This window comes from Stegodyphus dumicola, chromosome X1 (assembly GCF_044657685.1).
Source record: "Stegodyphus dumicola isolate Sdum_Otavi_A_Nest chromosome X1, ASM4465768v1".
Lineage (NCBI taxonomy): Eukaryota > Metazoa > Arthropoda > Arachnida > Araneae > Eresidae > Stegodyphus > Stegodyphus dumicola.
The window spans coordinates 136513089-136539331 of NC_140780.1; the positions used below are offsets into that span (position 1 = coordinate 136513089).

The window sequence follows — 26243 nt, forward strand, 5'->3', positions numbered from 1 at the left end:
TAAGATCGACCAAGTTGTATTCTATACAAAAGCGGCCAGGTCAAGGAGGGGTGCTAGTTTTATTGATATAGCTAAAGCTTACAGTGATTCATCGAGTTTCTGCCTCTTCAGTGAAAATTCGTGGAAAAGCCTATAAAGAGTAATAAAATGGGATTTGTACAAATCTATTTGCTCATTCATAAGAACTTTACTTCCATTCACCGCTTACTGAATTTTAGACATTTATAAACCAAATTTGTATCCATTTTACCAATATTTTCTTTTAAATTTTTAATTGTCTGTGCTTATAATGTGGTTATTGTTCCAGGTAACGAGGTTAAAATCCTTATGAATGAGAAAATAGATATACAAATATCTTTTGAATACACTTCTTTAATCTTTTAACCTTTAGAAGGAGAAGACTTCCGCTAACCTGTATGCTGGAGGTACTGAAAATGCCCTAAATTCCATCTTAGAACCAATTTCCTTCCGCCTTCCATTAACAAACAAAGAGGTTTGAAGGTTTCCAGTGATATCTTTTCTAGTTCCCAACAAAGGATCTTCCATTAGCCACTGAGTATATACTTTTTTATAAACGGATTTTGAAGGTGAAACAAGTTCCTTGGTCAAACCAACAAGAAAGAGGTATGAAGACTGATCTGCCTTAAAGGTTTAAAATTTTCTTGTGATCTTGTAATAGATAACAGAAATACAGTTTACACTTTACTTTGTGCCAAAAACTGAAAAATTTGTTTAGGATTCAGCTTCTTGTTCTTAAAAAGTTACTTCACAGAATTCATACATTAAAATCCGTAAGTATATCGATTTCTTTATTTCATTTAAAAATAGATATTTTTTAACAAGTTAAAAAAGTAGAACATTAACTGCGGCGATACTTCAGAGACGAGATGAAACTGAGTTTTTGAATATAGCTTATGCTTTATGTAATGAATTTGCAATGTTGCTTTGACCATCATTTAGAAATAATATTACTTTTATGATTATTTTCAATACTTCAATACTTTCATTGCCATTTCTGCACGGGAGTACTAAGTAAGGCGAACTTTAATACATTATTACCGACTTATTACCGGCAATAAATTTATATTTCTTATACTGATGCCAGTAAATATGCTACTTTGTTGACAAGTAACAGTAAATAAACTTATATATTTTTTACATTATTAAATTAATATAAACTAGAAATGGGCAAACATCCGTTCTAGAATTCGGATAGTTTCTGGGCGTCGAATACGCGGATACCTTAAATATTCAAATGCCTTGAACTTTTATTACATTGATCGTAATAATAAATATAAATAGTAAACAGGTTATAATACTAAATTCTAATATCCATCTTATTATCTAACTTATCTGATGTAAAGTCTAAATAAAGAACATAACATAAAACAAACAAACAAAAAATGAATGTGTTATAAAATTAATAAAAATCTATATCTGTATTGCAATGTATTGCGCATTATTCGAGATATCCGAATTTTTTATTTAATTACAATAATATTCGATATTATTCGTCCATTTCTAATATTAACACAAACGAAAAGTGCACTTTATAGTAAAAATTAACTTATAAACTATATGCGATTACAATATTATATTTAATAAAATTTTTGTAGGGAAATATGCTAGCAAACATTCTCGCCGAAGGACAGTTAAAAAAATAAGAGATATAAAAACAAAAAATATAAAGACAAATGTAACACTTATTGGCACTTTAAAAAAAAAAAAAAAAAAAAAAAAAAAAAAAAAAAAAAAAACCCTCAACCAACATTAACATCAGTAACTGAATTAAATCTACTTTCTACAGTTAATAATATTTCACATGAAACTGAAAAAAAATGATAATGAAGACAAAATTAAACACCAAGCCACAAAAGCTAAATACAGTGTGATGATATTCATATGGTGGATATTAAAGGAGAATCTATGAATAACAAATCAAAATTAATTATCAAATCAAAATTAATGAATAACAAAATAAAATCTATGAATAACAAATGAATTATAATAATTCCACAACAAGGGTGCATAACAAATAGTAACATTCGAATATTGTTCAACAGGGACCTGAATTAGGCAATGACATAATTATTTACCCTGATACAGAAAATAGGCATTTTGATTAAAAAAAAAAAAAAAAAAAAAAAAAAAAAAAAAAAAAAAAAAAAGTTTATCAACTGTCCCTGTCCAATGGAGAGTAAATAATTAGAAATTAACTGATGAATTCCAAGCGAAATGTTGCACTGTTCTGTTTTCCATTCATTCTATTTGGTAAAAATCAGAATCAGAATGTATGTACCACCGGTGGATTTCGAGACTGGTAGCATTTGAATACAGCCTTAACACGACATAAAACTTCATTGCATTATAAAAATGTTATGTCCAACGGAAAACATACGAATCAAAAATTAGTGAAGGTGGTTTTATAGAAGAGCAGTCTAGAGGCAACGATTTTTAAAGGAAAGGTAAACTAGGGGCATATTTTAAAAGTTATTTTGGATGCATTTCTACACTGTAAAAAATAATGATTGATACGAGCTTGAGAGAAAACTTGTAATCTCGAATGTGAGAAATTTTTACGCTATAAAATTAATTATTCACTAAGATCAGATCCTATTATAGGACAACGTATTGAAAATTATAAGAAAAATAAGGTTAATTTTTCCTCTGCGATAATATATAATGACAGGATTAATATAGATGCTTTCAAAATTAGGCAGCATACTATTTCTAATATTCAAAAAGCAAAATATTTTTCTATTACATTTGATTGCACAGACAGTTCTCAATGCTCAAATTGTACTGTATGCTAACACGGATTCTTACACAAATAAATGTAGCAATAAAAAAGCTTTATATATATTTTTGGGATCAATTAAAAATCTGGCAAAGCACTTGCGAATAACATCGAAAAAGTTAATATCAGACGGACTAAATATTAGAAGTATAAAAGGACAGTTGTATGATATTGAAGTATATATGAGATGTTCTTCTCAATTCGTTGAAAAATTTAACTGAAGAAATTAATATTCAAGCTTGCGTATTAGACAAGAGACAACGCAAAGTAAAAATTATGCCTGGTGAAAAGTCCTCTGATGATTCGTTTTCAATGAATGAAACTTGATTACTTAAAAAATATGTTTGTGAAGTAGTAGATATAACTACTCATTCAATTCAATGACATATTTACAGCATTACAAGAGATCGCAAACTATTTCAGTTTTTTAAATGGACATTAAAATTTTTACCGCTAATTAACATGAAACTATGCGCAGATAACTTGTATTTCAATCATAATACTCACTCAGATGCTTCTGAATTTGTGTGAAATAGAGAGAGAGAGAGTTTCAAATACCAAGCGATGGAAGTATTTGAAAATATAGGCGATATGGATGCTTTTTAAATGCTGCCAAAAAGTACATACTCTTATTGCACAATGCGCATCCAAAACTTGACACTGTTTTAGAATACCTGTTACAACAACGTCCTGCGAATGTTCCTTTAGCAAACTGAAGATCCCGAAATCGTATCTACGTTCTTCTGTTGGACAAGAGCGATTGACAAATACATTCGTGCTAAAAGAATAAGCAACAAACGCTAAAAGAAAAGGTACGAACGTAAAACTGCAAATTAAAACATACAGTTTACATATGAGGTAAAGGCCCTATCACCGAATGCAAATGGGCAAATCAAATTAACATAAAATGTAATCCCGTAGTCACTCTACTATGCCTTAAAAAGGGGCATGGCGGACCTATGCGTCAGTTCAAAAACAGTGATAGTTTCGTATAATCTGAGATAACCAAAGTGGAAAGCATGAGCCGAAGACACCATTTGCACCATTAAATGCGTTATTGGACTGTTAGAGGGATTGCAAGACAATCCGCTGTTGTATGAAAGTGGAATGTGCATCGTTGTGTTATCAACAGGCTGTGGAATCTTTACTACTCTATTTCACTGTATCTATCTGCGTACTCTATTTACGGCACTGCTTGAGGTCAGTCATAGTCCCAGTTTCCGAGTCAGAGCTCTTCGTCAACTCAGCTTATAATTTTACATATATTAGTTACAGCAAAGCATGCGAGTGGAAAAAGATGTATTCCAGAGGACTTTCTGATTGTAACTAGTCACTCACGTATTTACGCCGGCATATGAACTACGATCCAAGCACTAATAGTCAACGATCTTATCTGCTCGGCCATTGGTGAACTTCTGATTTTACTTAAAAATGTGAGGGAGGAAAGCTTTTAATTTCCAACGCAGCATTTGACAAATTACGGATAGAAACTGAGGAGTGTATAATTAGGTTAACAAAGCAATGTGTGTACAAATTAAACACAAATTAAACTTAACATAATTAACATTTACTGTTATTCTGTTATAATGCCATCTACGGCTGTGAAGATTTTTGGGGCTTTGGCAACATTTGGCATATAATTTTTTGAGGATTTCATCTTCACAATTGGCTGCAGTTGGCAATTTAAAAATAATGAGAATTTTAAAATGCAACGAAATTACCATGGAGCCTTCATTGATGGAATCAAGACCCATTACAGTAACATGGAAGAGCACCCTTGTAGGTTTACCTAGAGAAAAGAAATAATATACCATTAAAAAAATGTTTCGGTCCATTTGCTCTCGTATCCGCTGATTCAATAACCATAATTCACAGTGACCCTCCCGAAAAGGTTGAAAGTATAAAAATGTTAGACTGTCTCAGCCGCAATCATGAAGGCAAACTCGCATGTGCCATTCGGATAGATTTATTTTCAAAATAGGGTAGATGGACAGGAATCATGTAGTAGATTTTTTTTCCTGTCTTATGTTTTCCTTGTTTATTTCCACAGCGTTCAAGAAGCACAGACATAAGAAGATAGAAAATTATTTTTAAGTTATCCAAATTGATAATGCGAATCATCATTCTTAATTAGCTTTTTTATTATATTTTGTGTATTTATTTATTTAGATAGTCGTAAAAATGTAAGTGTATTCCAATATAGTTTTGCTATGTAGACATTTTATAATAAAACGTAATAAGTAAATTTTATTGTATTATAATTGTAATTATAATTATTCAGTTATTTTATTTTATTGTATGATTTTCATTACTATATTATTATTAAACTAAATTCTAATAATTTTCTTGTTCTAATAATTAATTATTATAATTATACGACAATAAATAATTATTAAAATTATATAATTAATTGATAATTATTCTATCTTCTTTATCTTTGAGCTAAAATTTCTATGCATTATTTCAGGCTGACAAAAAATTCTTTGTAATTATTTATAATAATTGTACGATGATAAATAATTATTATAGTTATTTAAATAATTATAATAACTATAATGTAATAAATATTTATTATATCTCTGATTTTTGCGCTGAAAACTATATGCAGTATTATACATACTGGGGTAGGTAAAAAACGAAATTCCTTACCTCTGTATCTCTTTAGTGTTCTGTAACACAGTCACTATACATGTCCAAGTTTTCATCCTCTTCATCAGAAGAAATGATTAAAAGACTCTCATAAATCTCACTAAACCATCTTTTTTCCAATAGTCATTTTCTACATGGGTGCAATACTTGTTTAATTTTTTTTTTTTTTTTCCTTTTAAGACCTTCTTCTGTAATTTTTAACAATTTATCCATTTCCATATCTCCACCTCTGTTGCAATTCCATTCAAATTACTTTATTTCACCCAAAACGAATTCAGTTGCAGTAATGCGGAAGGGGTATGGGGGCAGACGTAGAGCCGTAAAACCATGTTCTTCGAGCATTGAATCAAATTTATACAGCTTTTCTTAAGGAGCATTTTGTTTCGTAAGCTCCATCTACTCTACTTTCGGTAAATTTGGAAAGAGCTGTACATTTTTAAGTAACCATTACATTATTTCTTCTTTTAGACATGCCACAGTTGGACATTTATTTAATTGGACATTGTGATAGAAGGCATCATCCAAGTCACTAGAGCATTTGGTGGAAGATTTGGAAATACTTCTCCAGAAGTTCTCTTTTCAAAAACAGAAGAATTCATTTGCCCGTGATAGTCCACTGATGTGGTATCTGCTTTGTATACTAGAGGCGATCTAGTAAAAATCCTATATCGCTTTCAGCACTTAAAACAACACGTAAAAGAAGTCTTTTTAGACGCATTGTCTCTCTGCACGGCACCAAAAACTGTTTCCGATTGTCAGCATTTTGAGATTGTCATATTGATGTCCATCCAGGTTTCGTGAAAGTAAATAAGAGGTCTTTTTTGGCAATGAAACTGCTTCACGTTTCCAAGATACTGCATTCTCCTTAGCACACTGGCATTTCTTCCAATTAAAACTTTGTTTTGGTTTGGCTTTTTCTTCATAAAAATCCAATACTATGCAATATATTTCTTAACGTTTCTCGTTTCCAAGTAAAATTTGTCTTTTCTTGCAATACAGGATGTAATTTCGAAAGCGATGGAATTTTTTTCTGCGTTAATATAAAATTCATGAACATTTCTTCAAATTACGTCGAATTCAAAACCGTCCTAAGCCAGTCCTATCTAATACTTCCTTTGAGAAAGCTTTTTCGGGGAATGGTTATCTGGCCCTCCCTCCTTTACTGCCTTTCGACAAATTTTCTTTATTGTCGTCAACTATACTCCTGCAATGTTGCTGGTTCTTTTCGTGGGCTATGTGATGGGAATGCTAAGCTCTTGATTCTCAGCTTCATGTCACAAAACGTAACGATACTATGTAGCAGTTTCTTAGCACCAACGTGAGACACCTTGCTTTTACCAACTAAACTAATTTTAACGATAAAACAAGCTATTTCCAACACTTACACAAAAGACCACAATATTGGCAAATGTCACATTAAAATCAATTACAATCTAGGTTAAAGCCGCGCAGGTAGAAACCTATTGACTACAGCATGACCCGATAACATGGGGACTTTCCTTCCCTCTGTCGTAGTATTGCGATTTATGGATATGGAGTGATTGACTTGACGACAACACTTGACAAAGAGTCAAAACACAATTTATTCGCCAATATTTCACAGGAGAGTTCCCAAGACATGTTTACAATCGTCAAAAAACACACTGAAATAATCAGCAACACAGACTTCGGGCCATCAAGTTAAAACGGTGAAAACAGCTTCACGACAAAATATTAAGTACAGCTCCCGACTCGATCGATCGTTCCCGGAACTCAACATACTCTAGATACTCTTCACGATAAAACTCACAATACATTACACTCCGCGTAAAGGCAGGGTTTATATAGATTCCTGACTTCGAAAACATTCTGGGGTAAACCGGGAAGCATTCGTTCTAGAATGTCTCGTTCATCTATGGCATATCGCCAGTTTTGTCACCAAATGTCGCCAAATGACCGATTTTGGGCCAAATCTGGCAACTCTAAACCCACTTTGCGGGGAAGCTATCTTACCGCAGCTGGACATTTCGTAACAGTATAAATTCGTCTTTCCGGCAAAGAAAAGACTCTCACGTGACCTCTCACTGTGCGGCACGTAATTAAGGCCATTTTGGATGATTCTATGTGTTTTGGCAGAATGCAAACCAAGGTTGCGTTTGAGACTGGTTGAACTAGAAGCAGTTAACCAGTTACAAAATAAACGCCAAAAAAGAAAGGGCCGTAGTACTTTGAAATACAGCAGCTCCTACACGCCAATTACTGTCTGCTTGCGAAATTCGAAATCATAAGCTCAAATATGCATGCTCGATTTTAATAAATAAGTTAACAGATTTCTTTGCTTATGCACTGCTTTGAAATAAAGAAAGATACTTACTTTACTGTCCTTCTTTGAAACTGTGCATCACATTATACAAAACAAGTACAACTTTATTTCATTGCTTTATCATGTTCTGAGGATTAGCCTACAGCGTTCGTAGTCCCTTTTTTATTTATTTATTTATTATTTATTCTTTTAACGTTAGTAACGCCTTAATATATACAGCTTCTCAAGTAAGCGTTAATCAAATTTACTGCGTGATGAACGTTTAAATATATGGTATTAAATAAGTGTGGCGTTATATATATAATTGTCTGCGGTTTCGTTAACCTCATTAAATCTTCGAACATACTACCTACGGATACGGGAGCATAACTGTTTGGTTGTTTTATATTAAATAGCAAAAATCAAATATATGCAAAATGATATATGCGTATATATCTATATATATGTATATATATATATTTCAAACATTTCCAAAAGAGTAATAATCAACACAATTTATTCTCAGCTACTTAGAATGAAAAGAATTTGCAATACTGCGGATCACTTACAAGAAGAAATACTATACTTCGTAACTATTTTAAAAAGTAACCAAATACCACATAAAATAATTAAAAATTCCCTGACCAAAGCTGGCATTAACCTTACCTAATTATAGATTTTTTGAGTTAGATAATGATTTTTTATACCTAAAGCTTCGGACGGTTTAAGAAGGATGACTAATTCAGAGAATCTATTGTAAAAATGTACAGAAAATTCTCGTTTATTCATTCTCTTTCCTCCTAAAAAACTTTGGCACTTTAATCTTAAATACTATTATGTACATATTTGTAAATTTAAATTTCTTTAGTGGCCAATATTACTGCTTTTATTAACAAATCGGGCTTTTTTCATTTTTCATAGTAGCTTGATCGCCCGCTAGCTTGAAGAATTACGACTTTTTTAACAAATTACTGTTTTTTCCTTTTTCTCATGCTTTAATGGCCTAGTTTTTATAGTTTTAGCTGAATTTGCCATTTTCACCTCGAAAGAATTTTTTCCATCCTTCTACAAGCCAAGCGCCATTTTTTTTTTTTTTTTGAGCTCTTCACACGGTTCACGAGGTTTCCGGCCCCCTCCGATAATAGGAGACGAGTTACAGATAACGAAAATCACTTCGCATTGGCTAAACGCCCACAACTCTTCGCTCCCCCCTACCTACGTCATCCAAAAATAAGAGGCTTGAATTTAACAGCCATTTTTCTGCATGTTTCCAGAGGGACAGCTTTACATCGCCAAAGGTCAGTTTTTTTGTTTCTTTTGTTACAACTTTTTCTTGGTCTTAGCAAGACCCATTGAGTTGTTCTTTTCTCAATTTTATTTTATATTTATTTTATTTTATATTGATTATTAACTACAGGTTTTCTTACAGTTTCATAAAATCTACAGTTTAAAAATTAAATTGTTAATCTTTAAGCTTGCAGGCCCAGCCCGAATATATTTGTATTTTAAGGACTAATAGCTCATCGCTATTTATTTTCGTTTTGATTTTAATTTTAGACTAGATTTAGAAAATTTGTTTTTGATTTACATATTTTAACACCTTAATGTGTCTTTCTGAGCGGACGCGTCGGGAAATTGGAACAGAGAATTGAGACTATTAAAATTTCCAAGACACTTTGTCAAAAATTTTTTAGCGAAAAAGTTTCAATTGTCTGTTTCGGCGAAACGCGTAATGGGGTTAGCTTGATTCGACGTTCAAATAATTGAAATTTCCCTTGAAAAGCCTGTTTGGATATCGAATTGGGCTAATTTACCATTTTCCGCTTACTTTTTAACTTTTTCTGTTATTTAATTTTAATTTTATTGTATTTATGTTTTACATGTCTAATGATTTGCTTTTCATGTGTATTAATTTTTAAAAACGTCTTTAACCTTTTGGAGCAGCAGCTCTTGGTAACTTTTAGGCGAGCTTTCTACAATTTTTATTTTTTACTTATTTTGCAGCATATTGCGCAAGATGTTTTCTTGACCAAAATTGTTATTACTGCTTTGCTTGATAAATTATTTCTTTTTCGCAGCTATTAGCGCAAAAAATGTCATTAAGTTCTGATATAATCAGTTTTTCAGGTTTTTGAGCTTTAGCTTATAAGTTGCCGGGAACTGTTAACAGTTCCACTTTCACGATAGGTTAGTCTTCCTCCCAAAAAACACTGTAAAGCAGGCTAGCTCCCTCTTTACTTTCAATCACTGGCTCAGATAAATAACATAAAAATAATTAAATGAAGCAACCAGCTTTGAAAAACCTGTAAGGCTAATGCTACTCCGCTTCCTTCTACTGCAAGTAAAACACAATCACTTTGAAAGACATACAATTGCATCTACCAAATCACCTGTAAAGAATGTTCTCTCGCATATATAGGTCAAACTAAAAACCCTCTCAACCTCAGAATTAATAACCATAGATCTCATATTAAAAGATTTAAAAATAATAACAATAATAGCACCAAAGATCATCAACTTACAGCTATTCTTGAACATTATTATCAACATAATTTTGATCACATAGAAATTAACGTGCTTGATATTGTTCCTAACACCAAACTTCGACTGTTTAAGGAGTCGATTTACATACTTCAAAATAAGTCACTTTATCCTTACGGACTGAATGCATATCTCAGTAATACCACTAATAGGCAGCACGAGATTTCTATATATGGACAATTCAGATTTTTTAGCACTACTACTAACAGAGGAACTAGAGGAGGTGATGCTAAAAACAAAAAATTTTTTTCGTCACAAGATCTGAAATTAATTATTCATAATCTTAATTCCTACCTTGGACATCAAGACTTCGTTAAAAATGCCATAAAACTTCTTCATACCTTTAAGAATACTACCTTATGGAATCTGATTAAAACAGTAAATCAACCGTCTCAATGCTCCAAAATAGTCAAGGATCTTATTTTAGACTTCTGCAATTTTAAACTAAAAAACAGTAATTTCTTTCGCAAAAAACTTTTTTGTACTATTCAGTTCAAACACCCTTCTTACGATAAGTTCAAAATTCCTAGCATATTCAAAAAATATCAGCACTTGCTTCCTAACCAACCTGTCCAGATTCAACCCTGTTTTAAATTTGAAAAAATCTTGGGTCAACTAGTTATAAACCACCACGTTATAAAAGATAATAACACTTGTTACTGCCAAATGCCTGTCTACGAAAAATATGTCGATCCTTTCCACCAACATATAGTCACAGGAGATCTTAATATTATAGAAAATACTGAATTACGTAACCTTATGCAACTTGGCACCAAGTTTCGTCCTACTTTCAGTCTTAATAGACACGTCTGCCTCAAACAATTCAATAATGATCTAGATAAATTTATTATTATTGCTAGTACAAGATCCAATTTACCCACTACAACTTTTCTTGAATGGAAAGCTGCACTTATAAAAGAATTTCAATGTTTGCTTTTCAAGGCGCCTAATTTCAACTCTTTACACAATAAAAAACGCCTGGAGGATCTCATTCAAAAATTGCAACATAACTTTATCATCACGAAGATTGACAAAGCAAGCAACAATTTTAGTATTATTTGACAACACTTCTACTACAACCTTCTGCATAAAGAGTTAAATAACACTTGCACTTACCAAAAAATAACTTCCAGTACTCAGATTCTTCTAAATAAATTTAAAGCACTACATAAAAGACTTAAAATACAACCCCAGAAATATAACAACAGGTTTGCAAATCTCTATGCCTTACCGAAATGTCATAAGTCTCCAATTAAATTCAGGTTCATAGCTAATAGTACTAAAAGTTATCTCAAAGAAATAGATTATCTCTTTGCGCAAAAACTTCGTATGATTCGTGAACTAATCAATAACTATGATTTTAAAGGTTTGCATTGCAACTGGATGATCTCTAGTAATGAACAAGTTCTTAAAACTCTGAATTCCCTTCAAATAGAACATATCCAATGCTACGACTTTGAAAACCTTTATACATCTCTACCACTCGAAGAAATTTTTACAAGTTTACTTGCTCTTCCAGATATATTTCCACAAATTTCTACCATTCTCAGCAACGAAAAATGGCAGCTATTCCTTACCAGCGTTCTCTTCAATAATTTTATTCAGTTTGACAATTACATCTATAAACAAGTTCAGGGAATACCTATGGGCGGGAATTTTTCAACTTCAGTTTGTGAATTATTCCTGTTCACTAAAGAACTAACCTATGTACGTTCACTCAGAACGGAAGAAAGTCTCTTTTTCCAACACATCTATAGATATATTGATGATGTCATAGCATTTAATAACTACAACAAAATAGAAAACGCTAATATCTACCCTGCTTGCTTAAAACTTAATAAAACCAATACAGAACAGCATGATATAGTCTACCTTGATTTGCATATTATTGATTACCGTTTTATTAAAGTTTACGATAAAAGAAGAGAATTTAATTTTTCCACACTTAAACTCACTAACTGGAATTCAAACATTTCCAAAAGAGTAATAATCAACACAATTTATTCTCAGCTACTTAGAATGAAAAGAATTTGCAATACTGCGGATCACTTACAAGAAGAAATACTATACTTCGTAACTATTTTAAAAAGTAACCAAATACCACATAAAATAATTAAAAATTCCCTGACCAAAGCTGGCATTAACCTTACCTAATTATAGATTTTTTGAGTTAGATAATGATTTTTTATACCTAAAGCTTCGGACGGTTTAAGAAGGATGACTAATTCAGAGAATCTATTGTAAAAATGTACAGAAAATTCTCGTTTATTCATTCTCTTTCCTCCTAAAAAATTTTGGCACTTTAATCTTAAATACTATTATGTACATATTTGTAAATTTAAATTTCTTTAGTGGCCAATATTACTGCTTTTATTAACAAATCGGGCTTTTTTCATTTTTCATAGTAGCTTGATCGCCCGCTAGCTTGAAGAATTACGACTTTTTTAACAAATTACTGTTTTTTCCTTTTTCTCATGCTTTAATGGCCTAGTTTTTATAGTTTTAGCTGAATTTGCCATTTTCACCTCGAAAGAATTTTTTCCATCCTTCTACAAGCCAAGCGCCATTTTTTTTTTTTTTTGAGCTCTTCACACGGTTCACGAGGTTTCCGGCCCCCTCCGATAATAGGAGACGAGTTACAGATAACGAAAATCACTTCGCATTGGCTAAACGCCCACAACTCTTCGCTCCCCCCTACCTACGTCATCCAAAAATAAGACGCTTGAATTTAACAGCCATTTTTCTGCATGTTTCCAGAGGGACAGCTTTACATCGCCAAAGGTCAGTTTTATTGTTTCTTTTGTTACAACTTTTTCTTGGTCTTAGCAAGACCCATTGAGTTGTTCTTTTCTCAATTTTATTTTATATTTATTTTATTTTATATTGATTATTAACTACAGGTTTTCTTACAGTTTCATAAAATCTACAGTTTAAAAATTAAATTGTTAATCTTTAAGCTTGCAGACCCAGCCCGAATATATTTGTATTTTAAGGACTAATAGCTCATCGCTATTTATTTTCGTTTTGATTTTAATTTTAGACTAGATTTAGAAAATTTGTTTTTGATTTACATATTTTAACACCTTAATGTGTCTTTCTGAGCGGACGCGTCGGGAAATTGGAACAGAGAATTGAGACTATTAAAATTTCCAAGACACTTTGTCAAAAATTTTTTAGCGAAAAAGTTTCAATTGTCTGTTTCGGCGAAACGCGTAATGGGGTTAGCTTGATTCGACGTTCAAATAATTGAAATTTCCCTTGAAAAGCCTGTTTGGATATCGAATTGGGCTAATTTACCATTTTCCGCTTACTTTTTAACTTTTTCTGTTATTTAATTTTAATTTTATTGTATTTATGTTTTACATGTCTAATGATTTGCTTTTCATGTGTATTAATTTTTAAAAACGTCTTTAACCTTTTGGAGCAGCAGCTCTTGGTAACTTTTAGGCGAGCTTTCTACAATTTTTATTTTTTACTTATTTTGCAGCATATTGCGCAAGATGTTTTCTTGACCAAAATTGTTATTACTGCTTTGCTTGATAAATTATTTCTTTTTCGCAGCTATTAGCGCAAAAAATGTCATTAAGTTCTGATATAATCAGTTTTTCAGGTTTTTGAGCTTTAGCTTATAAGTTGCCGGGAACTGTTAACAGTTCCACTTTCACGATAGGTTAGTCTTCCTCCCAAAAAACACTGTAAAGCAGGCTAGCTCCCTCTTTACTTTCAATCACTGGCTCAGATAAATAACATAAAAATAATTAAATGAAGCAACCAGCTTTGAAAAACCTGTAAGGCTAATGCTACTCCGCTTCCTTCTACTGCAAGTAAAACACAATCACTTTGAAAGACATACAATTGCATCTACCAAATCACCTGTAAAGAATGTTCTCTCGCATATATAGGTCAAACTAAAAACCCTCTCAACCTCAGAATTAATAACCATAGATCTCATATTAAAAGATTTAAAAATAATAACAATAATAGCACCAAAGATCATCAACTTACAGCTATTCTTGAACATTATTATCAACATAATTTTGATCACATAGAAATTAACGTGCTTGATATTGTTCCTAACACCAAACTTCGACTGTTTAAGGAGTCGATTTACATACTTCAAAATAAGTCACTTTATCCTTACGGACTGAATGCATATCTCAGTAATACCACTAATAGGCAGCACGAGATTTCTATATATGGACAATTCAGATTTTTTAGCACTACTACTAACAGAGGAACTAGAGGAGGTGATGCTAAAAACAAAAAATTTTTTTCGTCACAAGATCTGAAATTAATTATTCATAATCTTAATTCCTACCTTGGACATCAAGACTTCGTTAAAAATGCCATAAAACTTCTTCATACCTTTAAGAATACTACCTTATGGAATCTGATTAAAACAGTAAATCAACCGTCTCAATGCTCCAAAATAGTCAAGGATCTTATTTTAGACTTCTGCAATTTTAAACTAAAAAACAGTAATTTCTTTCGCAAAAAACTTTTTTGTACTATTCAGTTCAAACACCCTTCTTACGATAAGTTCAAAATTCCTAGCATATTCAAAAAATATCAGCACTTGCTTCCTAACCAACCTGTCCAGATTCAACCCTGTTTTAAATTTGAAAAAATCTTGGGTCAACTAGTTATAAACCACCACGTTATAAAAGATAATAACACTTGTTACTGCCAAATGCCTGTCTACGAAAAATATGTCGATCCTTTCCACCAACATATAGTCACAGGAGATCTTAATATTATAGAAAATACTGAATTACGTAACCTTATGCAACTTGGCACCAAGTTTCGTCCTACTTTCAGTCTTAATAGACACGTCTGCCTCAAACAATTCAATAATGATCTAGATAAATTTATTATTATTGCTAGTACAAGATCCAATTTACCCACTACAACTTTTCTTGAATGGAAAGCTGCACTTATAAAAGAATTTCAATGTTTGCTTTTCAAGGCGCCTAATTTCAACTCTTTACACAATAAAAAACGCCTGGAGGATCTCATTCAAAAATTGCAACATAACTTTATCATCACGAAGATTGACAAAGCAAGCAACAATTTTAGTATTATTTGACAACACTTCTACTACAACCTTCTGCATAAAGAGTTAAATAACACTTGCACTTACCAAAAAATAACTTCCAGTACTCAGATTCTTCTAAATAAATTTAAAGCACTACATAAAAGACTTAAAATACAACCCCAGAAATATAACAACAGGTTTGCAAATCTCTATGCCTTACCGAAATGTCATAAGTCTCCAATTAAATTCAGGTTCATAGCTAATAGTACTAAAAGTTATCTCAAAGAAATAGATTATCTCTTTGCGCAAAAACTTCGTATGATTCGTGAACTAATCAATAACTATGATTTTAAAGGTTTGCATTGCAACTGGATGATCTCTAGTAATGAACAAGTTCTTAAAACTCTGAATTCCCTTCAAATAGAACATATCCAATGCTACGACTTTGAAAACCTTTATACATCTCTACCACTCGAAGAAATTTTTACAAGTTTACTTGCTCTTCCAGATATATTTCCACAAATTTCTACCATTCTCAGCAACGAAAAATGGCAGCTATTCCTTACCAGCGTTCTCTTCAATAATTTTATTCAGTTTGACAATTACATCTATAAACAAGTTCAGGGAATACCTATGGGCGGGAATTTTTCAACTTCAGTTTGTGAATTATTCCTGTTCACTAAAGAACTAACCTATGTACGTTCACTCAGAACGGAAGAAAGTCTCTTTTTCCAACACATCTATAGATATATTGATGATGTCATAGCATTTAATAACTACAACAAAATAGAAAACGCTAATATCTACCCTGCTTGCTTAAAACTTAATAAAACCAATACAGAACAGCATGATATAGTCTACCTTGATTTGCATATTATTGATTACCGTTTTATTAAAGTTTACGATAAAAGAAGAGAATTTAATTTTTCCACACTTAAACTCACTAACTGGAATTCAAACATTTCCAAAAGAGTAATAATCAACACAATTTATTCTCAGCTACTTAGAATGAAAAGAATTTGCAATACTGCGGATCACTTACAAGAAGAAATACTATACTTCGTAACTATTTTAAAAAGTAACCAAATACCACATAAAATAATTAAAAATTCCCTGACCAAAGCTGGCATTAACCTTACCTAATTATAGATTTTTTGAGTTAGATAATGATTTTTTATACCTAAAGCTTCGGACGGTTTAAGAAGGATGACTAATTCAGAGAATCTATTGTAAAAATGTACAGAAAATTCTCGTTTATTCATTCTCTTTCCTCCTAAAAAACTTTGGCACTTTAATCTTAAATACTATTATGTACATATTTGTAAATTTAAATTTCTTTAGTGGCCAATATTACTGCTTTTATTAACAAATCGGGCTTTTTTCATTTTTCATAGTAGCTTGATCGCCCGCTAGCTTGAAGAATTACGACTTTTTTAACAAATTACTGTTTTTTCCTTTTTCTCATGCTTTAATGGCCTAGTTTTTATAGTTTTAGCTGAATTTGCCATTTTCACCTCGAAAGAATTTTTTCCATCCTTCTACAAGCCAAGCGCCATTTTTTTTTTTTTTTTGAGCTCTTCACACGGTTCACGAGGTTTCCGGCCCCCTCCGATAATAGGAGACGAGTTACAGATAACGAAAATCACTTCGCATTGGCTAAACGCCCACAACTCTTCGCTCCCCCCTACCTACGTCATCCAAAAATAAGAGGCTTGAATTTAACAGCCATTTTTCTGCATGTTTCCAGAGGGACAGCTTTACATCGCCAAAGGTCAGTTTTTTTGTTTCTTTTGTTACAACTTTTTCTTGGTCTTAGCAAGACCCATTGAGTTGTTCTTTTCTCAATTTTATTTTATATTTATTTTATTTTATATTGATTATTAACTACAGGTTTTCTTACAGTTTCATAAAATCTACAGTTTAAAAATTAAATTGTTAATCTTTAAGCTTGCAGGCCCAGCCCGAATATATTTGTATTTTAAGGACTAATAGCTCATCGCTATTTATTTTCGTTTTGATTTTAATTTTAGACTAGATTTAGAAAATTTGTTTTTGATTTACATATTTTAACACCTTAATGTGTCTTTCTGAGCGGACGCGTCGGGAAATTGGAACAGAGAATTGAGACTATTAAAATTTCCAAGACACTTTGTCAAAAATTTTTTAGCGAAAAAGTTTCAATTGTCTGTTTCGGCGAAACGCGTAATGGGGTTAGCTTGATTCGACGTTCAAATAATTGAAATTTCCCTTGAAAAGCCTGTTTGGATATCGAATTGGGCTAATTTACCATTTTCCGCTTACTTTTTAACTTTTTCTGTTATTTAATTTTAATTTTATTGTATTTATGTTTTACATGTCTAATGATTTGCTTTTCATGTGTATTAATTTTTAAAAACGTCTTTAACCTTTTGGAGCAGCAGCTCTTGGTAACTTTTAGGCGAGCTTTCTACAATTTTTATTTTTTACTTATTTTGCAGCATATTGCGCAAGATGTTTTCTTGACCAAAATTGTTATTACTGCTTTGCTTGATAAATTATTTCTTTTTCGCAGCTATTAGCGCAAAAAATGTCATTAAGTTCTGATATAATCAGTTTTTCAGGTTTTTGAGCTTTAGCTTATAAGTTGCCGGGAACTGTTAACAGTTCCACTTTCACGATAGGTTAGTCTTCCTCCCAAAAAACACTGTAAAGCAGGCTAGCTCCCTCTTTACTTTCAATCACTGGCTCAGATAAATAACATAAAAATAATTAAATGAAGCAACCAGCTTTGAAAAACCTGTAAGGCTAATGCTACTCCGCTTCCTTCTACTGCAAGTAAAACACAATCACTTTGAAAGACATACAATTGCATCTACCAAATCACCTGTAAAGAATGTTCTCTCGCATATATAGGTCAAACTAAAAACCCTCTCAACCTCAGAATTAATAACCATAGATCTCATATTAAAAGATTTAAAAATAATAACAATAATAGCACCAAAGATCATCAACTTACAGCTATTCTTGAACATTATTATCAACATAATTTTGATCACATAGAAATTAACGTGCTTGATATTGTTCCTAACACCAAACTTCGACTGTTTAAGGAGTCGATTTACATACTTCAAAATAAGTCACTTTATCCTTACGGACTGAATGCATATCTCAGTAATACCACTAATAGGCAGCACGAGATTTCTATATATGGACAATTCAGATTTTTTAGCACTACTACTAACAGAGGAACTAGAGGAGGTGATGCTAAAAACAAAAAATTTTTTTCGTCACAAGATCTGAAATTAATTATTCATAATCTTAATTCCTACCTTGGACATCAAGACTTCGTTAAAAATGCCATAAAACTTCTTCATACCTTTAAGAATACTACCTTATGGAATCTGATTAAAACAGTAAATCAACCGTCTCAATGCTCCAAAATAGTCAAGGATCTTATTTTAGACTTCTGCAATTTTAAACTAAAAAACAGTAATTTCTTTCGCAAAAAACTTTTTTGTACTATTCAGTTCAAACACCCTTCTTACGATAAGTTCAAAATTCCTAGCATATTCAAAAAATATCAGCACTTGCTTCCTAACCAACCTGTCCAGATTCAACCCTGTTTTAAATTTGAAAAAATCTTGGGTCAACTAGTTATAAACCACCACGTTATAAAAGATAATAACACTTGTTACTGCCAAATGCCTGTCTACGAAAAATATGTCGATCCTTTCCACCAACATATAGTCACAGGAGATCTTAATATTATAGAAAATACTGAATTACGTAACCTTATGCAACTTGGCACCAAGTTTCGTCCTACTTTCAGTCTTAATAGACACGTCTGCCTCAAACAATTCAATAATGATCTAGATAAATTTATTATTATTGCTAGTACAAGATCCAATTTACCCACTACAACTTTTCTTGAATGGAAAGCTGCACTTATAAAAGAATTTCAATGTTTGCTTTTCAAGGCGCCTAATTTCAACTCTTTACACAATAAAAAACGCCTGGAGGATCTCATTCAAAAATTGCAACATAACTTTATCATCACGAAGATTGACAAAGCAAGCAACAATTTTAGTATTATTTGACAACACTTCTACTACAACCTTCTGCATAAAGAGTTAAATAACACTTGCACTTACCAAAAAATAACTTCCAGTACTCAGATTCTTCTAAATAAATTTAAAGCACTACATAAAAGACTTAAAATACAACCCCAGAAATATAACAACAGGTTTGCAAATCTCTATGCCTTACCGAAATGTCATAAGTCTCCAATTAAATTCAGGTTCATAGCTAATAGTACTAAAAGTTATCTCAAAGAAATAGATTATCTCTTTGCGCAAAAACTTCGTATGATTCGTGAACTAATCAATAACTATGATTTTAAAGGTTTGCATTGCAACTGGATGATCTCTAGTAATGAACAAGTTCTTAAAACTCTGAATTCCCTTCAAATAGAACATATCCAATGCTACGACTTTGAAAACCTTTATACATCTCTACCACTCGAAGAAATTTTTACAAGTTTACTTGCTCTTCCAGATATATTTCCACAAATTTCTACCATTCTCAGCAACGAAAAATGGCAGCTATTCCTTACCAGCGTTCTCTTCAATAATTTTATTCAGTTTGACAATTACATCTATAAACAAGTTCAGGGAATACCTATGGGCGGGAATTTTTCAACTTCAGTTTGTGAATTATTCCTGTTCACTAAAGAACTAACCTATGTACGTTCACTCAGAACGGAAGAAAGTCTCTTTTTCCAACACATCTATAGATATATTGATGATGTCATAGCATTTAATAACTACAACAAAATAGAAAACGCTAATATCTACCCTGCTTGCTTAAAACTTAATAAAACCAATACAGAACAGCATGATATAGTCTACCTTGATTTGCATATTATTGATTACCGTTTTATTAAAGTTTACGATAAAAGAAGAGAATTTAATTTTTCCACACTTAAACTCACTAACTGGAATTCAAACATTTCCAAAAGAGTAATAATCAACACAATTTATTCTCAGCTACTTAGAATGAAAAGAATTTGCAATACTGCGGATCACTTACAAGAAGAAATACTATACTTCGTAACTATTTTAAAAAGTAACCAAATACCACATAAAATAATTAAAAATTCCCTGACCAAAGCTGGCATTAACCTTACCTAATTATAGATTTTTTGAGTTAGATAATGATTTTTTATACCTAAAGCTTCGGACGGTTTAAGAAGGATGACTAATTCAGAGAATCTATTGTAAAAATGTACAGAAAATTCTCGTTTATTCATTCTCTTTCCTCCTAAAAAACTTTGGCACTTTAATCTTAAATACTATTATGTACATATTTGTAAATTTAAATTTCTTTAGTGGCCAATATTACTGCTTTTATTAACAAATCGGGCTTTTTTCATTTTTCATAGTAGCTTGATCGCCCGCTAGCTTGAAGAATTACGACTTTTTTAACAAATTACTGTTTTTTCCTTTTTCTCATGCTTTAATGGCCTAGTTTTTATAGTTTTAGCTGAATTTGCCATTTTCACCTCGAAAGAATTTTTTCCATCCTTCTACAAGCCAAGCGCCATTTTTTTTTTTTTTTTGAGCTCTTCACACGGTTCACGAGGTTTCCGGCCCCCTCCGATAATAGGAGACGAGTTACAGATAACGAAAATCACTTCGCATTGGCTAAACGCCCACAACTCTTCGCTCCCCCCTACCTACGTCATCCAAAAATAAGAGGCTTGAATTTAACAGCCATTTTTCTGCATGTTTCCAGAGGGACAGCTTTACATCGCCAAAGGTCAGTTTTTTTGTTTCTTTTGTTACAACTTTTTCTTGGTCTTAGCAAGACCCATTGAGTTGTTCTTTTCTCAATTTTATTTTATATTTATTTTATTTTATATTGATTATTAACTACAGGTTTTCTTACAGTTTCATAAAATCTACAGTTTAAAAATTAAATTGTTAATCTTTAAGCTTGCAGGCCCAGCCCGAATATATTTGTATTTTAAGGACTAATAGCTCATCGCTATTTATTTTCGTTTTGATTTTAATTTTAGACTAGATTTAGAAAATTTGTTTTTGATTTACATATTTTAACACCTTAATGTGTCTTTCTGAGCGGACGCGTCGGGAAATTGGAACAGAGAATTGAGACTATTAAAATTTCCAAGACACTTTGTCAAAAATTTTTTAGCGAAAAAGTTTCAATTGTCTGTTTCGGCGAAACGCGTAATGGGGTTAGCTTGATTCGACGTTCAAATAATTGAAATTTCCCTTGAAAAGCCTGTTTGGATATCGAATTGGGCTAATTTACCATTTTCCGCTTACTTTTTAACTTTTTCTGTTATTTAATTTTAATTTTATTGTATTTATGTTTTACATGTCTAATGATTTGCTTTTCATGTGTATTAATTTTTAAAAACGTCTTTAACCTTTTGGAGCAGCAGCTCTTGGTAACTTTTAGGCGAGCTTTCTACAATTTTTATTTTTTACTTATTTTGCAGCATATTGCGCAAGATGTTTTCTTGACCAAAATTGTTATTACTGCTTTGCTTGATAAATTATTTCTTTTTCGCAGCTATTAGCGCAAAAAATGTCATTAAGTTCTGATATAATCAGTTTTTCAGGTTTTTGAGCTTTAGCTTATAAGTTGCCGGGAACTGTTAACAGTTCCACTTTCACGATAGGTTAGTCTTCCTCCCAAAAAACACTGTAAAGCAGGCTAGCTCCCTCTTTACTTTCAATCACTGGCTCAGATAAATAACATAAAAATAATTAAATGAAGCAACCAGCTTTGAAAAACCTGTAAGGCTAATGCTACTCCGCTTCCTTCTACTGCAAGTAAAACACAATCACTTTGAAAGACATACAATTGCATCTACCAAATCACCTGTAAAGAATGTTCTCTCGCATATATAGGTCAAACTAAAAACCCTCTCAACCTCAGAATTAATAACCATAGATCTCATATTAAAAGATTTAAAAATAATAACAATAATAGCACCAAAGATCATCAACTTACAGCTATTCTTGAACATTATTATCAACATAATTTTGATCACATAGAAATTAACGTGCTTGATATTGTTCCTAACACCAAACTTCGACTGTTTAAGGAGTCGATTTACATACTTCAAAATAAGTCACTTTATCCTTACGGACTGAATGCATATCTCAGTAATACCACTAATAGGCAGCACGAGATTTCTATATATGGACAATTCAGATTTTTTAGCACTACTACTAACAGAGGAACTAGAGGAGGTGATGCTAAAAACAAAAAATTTTTTTCGTCACAAGATCTGAAATTAATTATTCATAATCTTAATTCCTACCTTGGACATCAAGACTTCGTTAAAAATGCCATAAAACTTCTTCATACCTTTAAGAATACTACCTTATGGAATCTGATTAAAACAGTAAATCAACCGTCTCAATGCTCCAAAATAGTCAAGGATCTTATTTTAGACTTCTGCAATTTTAAACTAAAAAACAGTAATTTCTTTCGCAAAAAACTTTTTTGTACTATTCAGTTCAAACACCCTTCTTACGATAAGTTCAAAATTCCTAGCATATTCAAAAAATATCAGCACTTGCTTCCTAACCAACCTGTCCAGATTCAACCCTGTTTTAAATTTGAAAAAATCTTGGGTCAACTAGTTATAAACCACCACGTTATAAAAGATAATAACACTTGTTACTGCCAAATGCCTGTCTACGAAAAATATGTCGATCCTTTCCACCAACATATAGTCACAGGAGATCTTAATATTATAGAAAATACTGAATTACGTAACCTTATGCAACTTGGCACCAAGTTTCGTCCTACTTTCAGTCTTAATAGACACGTCTGCCTCAAACAATTCAATAATGATCTAGATAAATTTATTATTATTGCTAGTACAAGATCCAATTTACCCACTACAACTTTTCTTGAATGGAAAGCTGCACTTATAAAAGAATTTCAATGTTTGCTTTTCAAGGCGCCTAATTTCAACTCTTTACACAATAAAAAACGCCTGGAGGATCTCATTCAAAAATTGCAACATAACTTTATCATCACGAAGATTGACAAAGCAAGCAACAATTTTAGTATTATTTGACAACACTTCTACTACAACCTTCTGCATAAAGAGTTAAATAACACTTGCACTTACCAAAAAATAACTTCCAGTACTCAGATTCTTCTAAATAAATTTAAAGCACTACATAAAAGACTTAAAATACAACCCCAGAAATATAACAACAGGTTTGCAAATCTCTATGCCTTACCGAAATGTCATAAGTCTCCAATTAAATTCAGGTTCATAGCTAATAGTACTAAAAGTTATCTCAAAGAAATAGATTATCTCTTTGCGCAAAAACTTCGTATGATTCGTGAACTAATCAATAACTATGATTTTAAAGGTTTGCATTGCAACTGGATGATCTCTAGTAATGAACAAGTTCTTAAAACTCTGAATTCCCTTCAAATAGAACATATCCAATGCTACGACTTTGAAAACCTTTATACATCTCTACCACTCGAAGAAATTTTTACAAGTTTACTTGCTCTTCCAGATATATTTCCACAAATTTCTACCATTCTCAGCAACGAAAAATGGCAGCTATTCCTTACCAGCGTTCTCTTCAATAATTTTATTCAGTTTGACAATTACATCTATAAACAAGTTCAGGGAATACCTATGGGCGGGAATTTTTCAACTTCAGTTTGTGAATTATTCCTGTTCACTAAAGAACTAACCTATGTACGTTCACTCAGAACGGAAGAAAGTCTCTTTTTCCAACACATCTATAGATATATTGATGATGTCATAGCATTTAATAACTACAACAAAATAGAAAACGCTAATATCTACCCTGCTTGCTTAAAACTTAATAAAACCAATACAGAACAGCATGATATAGTCTACCTTGATTTGCATATTATTGATTACCGTTTTATTAAAGTTTACGATAAAAGAAGAGAATTTAATTTTTCCACACTTAAACTCACTAACTGGAATTCAAACATTTCCAAAAGAGTAATAATCAACACAATTTATTCTCAGCTACTTAGAATGAAAAGAATTTGCAATACTGCGGATCACTTACAAGAAGAAATACTATACTTCGTAACTATTTTAAAAAGTAACCAAATACCACATAAAATAATTAAAAATTCCCTGACCAAAGCTGGCATTAACCTTACCTAATTATAGATTTTTTGAGTTAGATAATGATTTTTTATACCTAAAGCTTCGGACGGTTTAAGAAGGATGACTAATTCAGAGAATCTATTGTAAAAATGTACAGAAAATTCTCGTTTATTCATTCTCTTTCCTCCTAAAAAACTTTGGCACTTTAATCTTAAATACTATTATGTACATATTTGTAAATTTAAATTTCTTTAGTGGCCAATATTACTGCTTTTATTAACAAATCGGGCTTTTTTCATTTTTCATAGTAGCTTGATCGCCCGCTAGCTTGAAGAATTACGACTTTTTTAACAAATTACTGTTTTTTCCTTTTTCTCATGCTTTAATGGCCTAGTTTTTATAGTTTTAGCTGAATTTGCCATTTTCACCTCGAAAGAATTTTTTCCATCCTTCTACAAGCCAAGCGCCATTTTTTTTTTTTTTTTGAGCTCTTCACACGGTTCACGAGGTTTCCGGCCCCCTCCGATAATAGGAGACGAGTTACAGATAACGAAAATCACTTCGCATTGGCTAAACGCCCACAACTCTTCGCTCCCCCCTACCTACGTCATCCAAAAATAAGAGGCTTGAATTTAACAGCCATTTTTCTGCATGTTTCCAGAGGGACAGCTTTACATCGCCAAAGGTCAGTTTTTTTGTTTCTTTTGTTACAACTTTTTCTTGGTCTTAGCAAGACCCATTGAGTTGTTCTTTTCTCAATTTTATTTTATATTTATTTTATTTTATATTGATTATTAACTACAGGTTTTCTTACAGTTTCATAAAATCTACAGTTTAAAAATTAAATTGTTAATCTTTAAGCTTGCAGGCCCAGCCCGAATATATTTGTATTTTAAGGACTAATAGCTCATCGCTATTTATTTTCGTTTTGATTTTAATTTTAGACTAGATTTAGAAAATTTGTTTTTGATTTACATATTTTAACACCTTAATGTGTCTTTCTGAGCGGACGCGTCGGGAAATTGGAACAGAGAATTGAGACTATTAAAATTTCCAAGACACTTTGTCAAAAATTTTTTAGCGAAAAAGTTTCAATTGTCTGTTTCGGCGAAACGCGTAATGGGGTTAGCTTGATTCGACGTTCAAATAATTGAAATTTCCCTTGAAAAGCCTGTTTGGATATCGAATTGGGCTAATTTACCATTTTCCGCTTACTTTTTAACTTTTTCTGTTATTTAATTTTAATTTTATTGTATTTATGTTTTACATGTCTAATGATTTGCTTTTCATGTGTATTAATTTTTAAAAACGTCTTTAACCTTTTGGAGCAGCAGCTCTTGGTAACTTTTAGGCGAGCTTTCTACAATTTTTATTTTTTACTTATTTTGCAGCATATTGCGCAAGATGTTTTCTTGACCAAAATTGTTATTACTGCTTTGCTTGATAAATTATTTCTTTTTCGCAGCTATTAGCGCAAAAAATGTCATTAAGTTCTGATATAATCAGTTTTTCAGGTTTTTGAGCTTTAGCTTATAAGTTGCCGGGAACTGTTAACAGTTCCACTTTCACGATAGGTTAGTCTTCCTCCCAAAAAACACTGTAAAGCAGGCTAGCTCCCTCTTTACTTTCAATCACTGGCTCAGATAAATAACATAAAAATAATTAAATGAAGCAACCAGCTTTGAAAAACCTGTAAGGCTAATGCTACTCCGCTTCCTTCTACTGCAAGTAAAACACAATCACTTTGAAAGACATACAATTGCATCTACCAAATCACCTGTAAAGAATGTTCTCTCGCATATAT

General features: G+C 31.9%; 1 protein-coding gene across 1 annotated transcript in view; it reads right to left on the reverse strand.

The window, feature by feature from the left end:
* The window catches only part of ort (glycine receptor ora transientless), a 118660-nt gene that overhangs the window by 31639 nt on the left and 60778 nt on the right, over positions 1-26243 (reverse strand). The window contains exon 4 of the mRNA XM_035364986.2: positions 4519-4586. Within this exon, the coding sequence (XP_035220877.1) occupies positions 4519-4586 (68 nt within the window). The remainder of the gene's footprint in view (positions 1-4518; positions 4587-26243) is intronic.